Source organism: Salminus brasiliensis, chromosome 22 (assembly GCF_030463535.1).
Source record: "Salminus brasiliensis chromosome 22, fSalBra1.hap2, whole genome shotgun sequence".
Lineage (NCBI taxonomy): Eukaryota > Metazoa > Chordata > Actinopteri > Characiformes > Bryconidae > Salminus > Salminus brasiliensis.
Genome location: NC_132899.1, coordinates 10,189,536 through 10,197,912, shown reverse-complemented (window position 1 = coordinate 10,197,912; position 8,377 = coordinate 10,189,536). Strand labels below are relative to the sequence as shown.

Below are 8,377 nucleotides of genomic sequence, written 5' to 3'. Positions count from 1 at the left end.
ACTGTCAAAGGCTGCAGAAGTGAAGCACAGATCCTTCTAAATGATTACCATTAGTAAAGAATACCTTAAAGCCATTTTCTTGATCTAGATGTGCCTCAGTATTCAGTGGCAATGCTTTCTAGGTTAATGTGAATTAGGGCAATTCAAACTGGTCTTCCTGACATTCAAAGCAAACTGGGTTTAGATCATTAAAACTGGGGTTTGGGAACATAATGTACAACCTAAGCTTTTCAGAGTCATTCAAGACCACATCATTTTAAACATGGAGGGAAATACAGCACTTCAACGCTAAGGCTGTGCTGACACCTAGTGTCACTCTGGTGCATTCACTTCCTTCTACAACCAATTCCTTACCTTATACATTATATGGAGAAAAAAAAAGTATTGGGATATTACGTAGATGCCAATATGTTCATGTTTATCTGCTCCAGAGAGTCCTATTCTATTGGCAGTATGTTACAGAGACTACACTAGATGAGCTGTGTGTGCATTTGCACATCTGAATCAGCAAAAGGTGCAACTTAAAAGTAGCTGAATGCATTATTAAAAATTTTTAGACATATAGCGCATAACAACGCTGCATGAATCAATAAGGTGGGCTACATCCAACGATTAGCATTTGGTTTTTAATATTCACTTTCATATCCAATAATGCTACACAAATAAGTAGTAGAAAGACAGTTCAGTGCTGTGGTTCACCAAACATTCTGCATGAGTACCATATCGAACCAGGAAGGATGAAAGACAGCTCAGAAAAGAATCTTGCAAACAACCAGCCATGCCAATGTCTTTAATTACACTACTTTCAGAGCACCTACAGTATAGTGCCAGGTTCCAACTTTTGTAGGAATAGTCCAATTCATAGAATGTGGTGAGTTGGTTAAAGTTCATGAAGAAATACAGAAGAAACCTCAAGAGCATGTTTTGTCCAGAGAACTACATGCAAATGTGGTGCACACTGCCACACAGGTGCACATTCAGACCTCAAATGCACCCATACTGCTTCAAAAGAAGAGGAAGAAAAATTGTTTTGGTAGAAAATAAGTGCCTTTGGGACTGAGCTCACAGTTTAACCTGATATGGGTCATTGTGACCATGCTCTTTTAAGTTATTACCCTCTGACTGCATTTGTTTTCATGTATTAGTGGTCCGATCAATAGCCCTTTTCTGAAAACAAGTAAAACAAAAACAGTGGCTTAAGGTCAATGTAAAGGGCTCTGCAGCCTGTTCAGAGTGATTACAATGTGTTTCAATACATACAGTACTGTGCAGACGTTTTAGACACCCAAGCACATTATTTAAAGGCATGTTATACTGTAGAAACTCCAGATCTTATCAGAACAGATGCAGGTAAGCATGAATACATTGAAAAGGAAAGAGAGATTCTCCCATTCTGAAAAAAAGTAGTTGAGATCCTGTGAGCTAGTCTGAAGAACAAAGCTTGGGTCCAGATTTCCTCTGGACGTCCCCAGCCAGCACAGTGTGGATGTGTTCAATTTCATCACCAGCTCATCTGATTTAACATCATTAGGCACTGATGGACCAAACCAGGTGATGGTCATAACTATGAATAACACCAGACTCCCATTAGGAGAGCTTTGGAAGGGCTTTATTGAACACAGAGATGCCCAGATAAAAAGCTTCATAGTTCAAATTTGGTGCCTAAAGGTGCCTAAAACTTTGCATCATACTGTACATGATGCAATCAGCTCACCTTTTGATTTGCACTGAAACCTAAGAAGCAACTTGAAAACAATGCTCTGTGAGGTAAATAAACATGACTTTGGTTAGGGCTACATGTTCCTCATCAACTTGCAGCAAAGGGAAGGTGTAGTTGGAGATGTTATGGACACAGATAGAAGGAAAGCGATAAAGAGTGAGACAGATAGAGAACACTCCCCTGGGCTGTAAATGGTAATCGAGAAACCAGAGCAGACACCCAAGGCCTCACTCTCACTGTCCGTATCACTCTCCTCTGCCCAGCGTTTAACCGGCCACAGGCTTCAGGTGTCAGGCCTGCAGAGCTGAGCTCACGTTGCACTGTAGCAGAGGAGCACTGTGCTGATAAACATACCCTAGTGTAGCAGATGACCGAGGCCTTGCCTAAACTACAGCCGGTAAGGCACATCTAATCTGCCTTTTATTTTCCTTAATTGATCCAGCTTCCCAAAAGCTCTGCAGCTTTAGGTTCTTCCCACTTATTCACATGGATGACACACTCTACTCTACCATCCACACATAATCAGTGACATCTCTGTGCAACAACACTCAGTCTAGGCAAGCTAAAGGTGTGTGAGCAAGTCCTGTTTTGTGCTTTTTTGTCATTGTTGTAATTTTCTGTTCTGTACAGAAAACATCTGGATGAACCGGTTATGTGGAAACAAAACCTGTCTAAACATTACCCATCATTTGCAGCAATTTCAGTCCAATGTTTGCACTATTGTTGGTTTTTAGACAAAACCAGAAAAAAGCAAGCTTAAGCTACTTTTACAAGTACTCCCTATTGTCTATGTTCATGGTCAATATGAAAAGGATGTCTAGTATAAAATGTGTCTAGAAGAATATGAAATTTTGTTCTGTTTAAAATTATTAAGTACAGGTTTTAACCTGCTAACATGGTCCTTAAAGTCTACTAGTTCTACCATCTTCAAAAAACTGTGCTTTACCATATGATATGTTGATCAAATGCAGAAAACATAACTTTTAACTTTCCCAGACTTAAAATACTGCCTGAAATTCAGTAATCATCCCATTTTCCTGCGTATCTTAATACCCTTCCCTCTCTGTCTGGTCTGGTCTGTTTGCATTTTTGTGCCTTAGTACAACATAGAGTACCTCTGATTTACACTGCATCTTTACAATGTACTTCAACAGGATAAACACAATCATGAACACTGAGCAATGCGTAATGAAGAAAACTATAGTGAAATGGTCTGCAACTGCTACCTGGACAGGAAGGACCTGATGTATGCGTTTACCAGACAATTATGACTTAAGTGCTTTAGGTTCAATACCCTTTGCATGTTTACCATGGCCTGCTTAGCATAACCAACACATTAAGAAGACTTAGTCTGGGCTTAACCGCATAACCCGAAATTGGACACACCCTGTCATTTATAAACATGCAGCACCAAACAACCACCTAAACACATCTGTAATACAACACCCATTACATACATCTAATACAGACTGATGCTTTCAAGCAGTCTTAGCTTTACAAACTCCAGGGGAGTTACGAAGGCACTGGGTCTCCATTTCAGTCGTGATTCCTTCCAATGACATCAGGAAACGGTGATCCTTCTCTCTGGCAGAGTGGAACACAATCCGATTAGGTAGAGGAAACTCAAAACAGGAAAACATTTGTGCAGCAGCACTCCATTTAAATGTGTGTCCTCTGGGTTTGGCTCCCACCTGTGCAGTTATGCGATTGACTACAGTAGCCTTGAAAATGTGTGTAACAGCCCCTTGAAGGGCAGGGCTTAGGCTAGTTAGGCCACTGCAAGCAACAACTGTGCAACTGCCTTAAAAAAAGTGAAGCTCCTAGAAGAGCCATGTCATTCTGCTGCTACATAAGCCTGCTTAAAAACAAAAGCCAGAAGAAAGTACTGATTGTATCTAAAAAGTGAACAATGCATATAATGTTCATTTAATTCAACATTCTCATCTTGTCTGTCAGTTTCAAAGGACGCTTACGCTGGACAGCAGAACAACACGCTGCTACAGCAGCAGAACAATCCCACTCACGTTTTCGCTGTAACTCATTATCCCATCAATATTCAATCTAGAGTCCAGAGGCCTCTGCAGTTTAACCCACACCTGTTTAACCATCTCTTTTTGCTTGGCAAAGATTTAAATCAGTGTGAAAATACACAGTCACATACCAAATGTAACATTATTTGGTAACACAAATACTATTATATTTATTATCCAGGTGTGGTACTTGCCCACACCTCATGAATATAAACCCATAATTCTGCAAAAACACTGATTTTGGGATCTTTGTAAAGAGAGGCATTCACACGGTCACGTGACCACTTGCCTTGCTACACTGTTTGGGTTTTAACTGGACAAAGTAAGGTTGCCTAAATATGGGAACAGAGATCTTTTTTTGCGCTGACCAGTGATACAGTAAGTGTCTGAATCTAAAAATAGCCGTCTGCCTCCACCCCGGCTCAAAAATACTACATTTCTCTATTTCTTCTACTGCTAAGAAACAGGATGTGCCCTGCCAGACCAGAGACACAACATAGTTAAGAAGAAGCAGTGCACTGCCATAGGAAACGGTAAAGTCAATGTCAATCACCAGCAACCAACATATCCAAGCACTCTTCTGAATGAAGGAGCAGCCATATTTCTCGCATTGGATGACTTTTAGAATACTGAAGCACGGAAGAACGGACGCCGGACAACTCCAAAGGCTCTCGTTCGAAATGTGCTTTTAAAAAACGGTGAACATTAAAATTCAGTAAATGTCTTATTCATTCACACGTAAGAAGCCACTGGAGGCTGTAGACTGAGGGAAAAGAGAGAGCTTCTGTCTCCTCTTTCTTTCATTTCTCAACACTGGATCCCCTGGTGCGTAGTTCATCAATAACGTCTGGGCAAAAGACCAAAACAAGGGCTGCCATTGAGTAAGCATGGTTCCGAGCGGGGAGGAGAGGGCAGCCCTTCAGTACTTGTTAATCCCGAAAAGACGGACTCCGTGCAGCTGTGGTAGCTTTGGGATGAGCACAGTGAGCAGGGAGACCGTGTTGATGACAAAGTGGATGCGGTCATATTTGGTGTAGAAGCTGGTGAGAATGTACCTAAAGGGGGAGGGCCATGGACAAGAGGGTGGCAGACATGAGAAGAGAGAGAGAGAGAGAGAGAGAGAAACATGAGAGGCATACAAATCCAGCAGACACTTAATCATCTTCAGATGGTATTCAGCGGGACGCACTGATTTACTATTATAACAACCAAGATTAACAGTTAGGACTCTCAAATGGTAGAAAAAAAAAAGTTCAAGTTCACTTATATTACATCCATAAAATAACTCAAGACAAACAGCAGGGGGGTGTTTATGAAGGCACATTTCTCATTAAAGCTGAATTAAGAATTTACAAAGGAAATGTCCTGAAGCTCTTCTCCTAAAGAACAGACTTAACGTTTGGCTTTTGGCTTTAATAGTTAACGGAGAAATCTTGCTTCTCAAGACAGACATTCTTGTTTTTATTAATATCTAAATCCAGGTTCACAAGCTGTCACCTAATTGTTAATAGTAAGTGAATGTAAAGTTATGTCACCCTGCAGTAAAAGAGAGAAGCAGAGCTCAGTAGGGTGACCTGACTTTATGTCAGTTTCTAATTCTGGCTGCTCAAAGCAGCACACACCACAGGAAGTCAACACTAAAGCCCTAAGCAAGAGGGTGGCCATAACAGAGCAAGACAGAAGTGTCACAACATAGAAAAGGTGTGTCTCTGTGTTTTAGACCTGAGAAGAAGATAAAAGAAGAGGAAGGAGCTACTCACAGTATGATTGGGGTGATGGTGAGAAACTTGCGGGAGGCAGTAAACTGGACCCCGTAGTCCATCTGCTCCCAGTGAGTGAGCAGCCGAGCCTTGCCCTGGTCTGGAGTCTCAAACGGAGTACCTTTTACAGTGTGCAGGAGGAGATACATGCACTGCAAGACACACACAAGCTCACTCTTTAACCCAGACAGAAAGGAGCTTATCGTCACCTTTGACACACATTAAAGGCCTGATCTGCAGATGCAGCTGGACTACGAAGGCAGTGCAAGCACTGATCCGTACTGGGCACCTAGAAAGCTGATACAGAACATCGCTCTTAACTAACTGTGACTGAAATTCAAGCACCTAATCAGGCCAAAATTCAGCAAAAAAAAAAAAGAATTTGCCCAGGTGGGAAACAGTGTCAAGACACTTCTTTTGTGTTCACTGCAAGAATCTACAAGCTAAGCCAAATCTCACAGTACAAAACTGAACAGCTGGGCTCAAGTGGGACACACTGTTTACATTCTGTGTACCTAAGCTCAATGCATTAGAGGGTTTATTTATTTTTTTTTTCAAAGGAGGGTGTATCTCACCATGTTGTGGATTAGATTTGTGAGGGTCCAGACCACAGGCACACTGACGAAGGGAATGCTCAGCAGGATAATGTGGAGCAGGCCGATGCCCAACAGGTAGGACAGCCACATACCCCGGCTGCTCATTACACGTGTGTTGGGGTTCACCTCGCTGTGAGCTGTGCCCACATTCATGGTGGCAACTGGAGCAAGCCGTGCGTTACTGTGTGGGGAAGGAGCCTCAATCGAGATGCTTGGCTTCACTCATTAGACCTGGAATAGTAACAGGGCGATGCTGAGCACACACTATACATATCTGCCATTCAATTACCATCTAAACTGTAGAAACCACAGAGTGTTAATTCAACACTGGGTGCATCAGGACATTAACACCTACAGTGCTGAAGGTACACCCTTTGTGTTCAACTATCACTCACAGTGTACACGCCCACTCCTAGGTGGCCATTACAGGAGGTGTGTCTGAGCCAGGACACAGCTTAGTGACTCTCTGGCTCAAACACATCTGCATTTGTCAGGTTTAGTAAGTAGAAGTAGAAGGTGGTTGGTGTAGCCTAGTGGGTAACAACACTGCCTTCCTCGTGACACTCTAGGGTTTGAATCCCTGGCTTGGTAAGCACCCCACCCTACACGAATAACCTGGGCAAACCTTTTAACGCTACATTAACCTTCCTGTGTAACATGACTGAGAAGTATGCTGCTCTGGGTATGAGGGACAATCAATTGGCATAAATCCTTCAGGACCTGGATACTCTAATATACATCATACCACAGTGGTTCCCAACCTTGATGATGAAGGACCCCATGTTATACATACTTTGGGGACTTAGGTAATTGGGTAATTAGCTGATTAACTGGACCAGGTGTGTTGGGAGCAGGGTAAACACTACACTGTGCAGAACAGGGAGTTGGGAAGCACTGGTGTAGCATATAGTGAAAAGTTAACCTACTTAACTATGGCGCTGCAACTACAGTGTTTGTCATATCCACAGCTGACACTTTCTACAGTACAGTGTATGTAATTATGTATAGGTACATACATAAAGTGTCCATTTAACATAAGTGCACACAAATGAACACTAGTGCTGTTGTTGATGCAAGACTGGGATGTTGTACAGCAGGTTTCCATACAGACAGTAAATTATTCTAATCAAATAAATAATAATAAGACAACTTATCCTGGTGTCTTTCGTCTCACAAGGCAATGCAACTTAAAATTCATAAATTTAGACCATAGTTTAAGGAACTAGTGGCGCAGTTATAAAAAAAGCATCATGCGTAATGGGGAACTATTACGGAATAATATCAGACCATTACGCAACCCAGCAGCCTGCTTTCAGCCAAGTGAGTGTCCATGATCCAGCAGATTCTTTGAAAGTGGGTTAGCATGGCACAGAACAGCTCATTTAACTTACAAGCTACTTACGAATAAGACTGAGTCATGGTCTGAGAAACAGCCACAGTGACTGGGTGAAACTCCTTACGCACGCCGCTCCGTTATCCCCGTTATCAGTTTCTCTCCTGCAGCGATCTGATAAAGTTTACGCTCTCATTGGCCAAGATGCGTGAAGATGATCACCTAGCGGTGCGTCTTCATCATGCTCTCGGGTTCCTCAGCCAGCGCCCTCTAACAGTGAGTTGCGTGACCGCCTCGTAGTTTTAATAAACAGTACATTTGTGTCCAGCAGCTGCTGACCAACACGGTGCGCCCTCCCAGCTGCACGTCATCACTTTGTGGGCTTCACGCTTCACGAAGATGGGAGTTCACTCTTCAGACAGCCCTACGCTGTAATAGGCTTCGGTACATCACGTGGAGAGCCTGAGCCAGTCAAGGCTGACCTCCTTTCTCATTTGCTAAACAGGCCCTACGCCCCCTTTCTCAGTCACAGAAAAGGCCTATCAGAGCTGAAGGAGTAAACGGAGACTTATGGGAACTGTAGTCATTCAGAACAGCCTGGTTTAGACTCAGAGCTATGCAAACCTTTTTGTCTGACTTGTGACCTTGTTTACATAATGAGATTTCACACTTCAAATGTACCTTAAATCAGATAGTGTTCACACTATATAACTCAAGGCTGAACTAAAGAATACCAGCGACCTGATCTCACACAGTACTGACAGTCACTGACTTTCCAGAAGGAGCTAGATCAGGGGTATTCACTCCTGGGGTTGGAGGGCCACAGTCTCTGCTCACACAGACCTGGTTCAACTCATCTGCCAGGTTTAGTGGGTGTATTCAAACAAATTATGCTGGGCTATGGCCTTTACGGACTACGAGTGAGTACCACTTGGTCT

General features: G+C 42.7%; 1 protein-coding gene across 2 annotated transcripts; it reads right to left on the bottom strand.

The window, feature by feature from the left end:
• Positions 1-607: 607 nt before the first annotated feature.
• On the bottom strand, positions 608-7,806 carry ormdl3 (ORMDL sphingolipid biosynthesis regulator 3). 2 transcript variants are annotated; one of them, XM_072667441.1, is made up of 4 exons: positions 7,509-7,806; positions 6,086-6,337; positions 5,511-5,662; positions 608-4,805 (listed from the first exon to the last, which is right to left on the bottom strand). In XM_072667441.1, exons 2-4 carry the CDS (start codon positions 6,257-6,259, stop codon positions 4,670-4,672), a joined length of 462 nt encoding a protein of 153 aa, XP_072523542.1. In that variant the 5' UTR covers positions 6,260-6,337; positions 7,509-7,806; the 3' UTR covers positions 608-4,669. The 2 variants fall into 2 exon arrangements, with proteins under 2 accessions (XP_072523542.1, XP_072523543.1); XM_072667442.1 differs by having other exon boundaries at positions 7,662-7,806.
• Between the last annotated feature and the right edge of the window lie 571 nt (positions 7,807-8,377).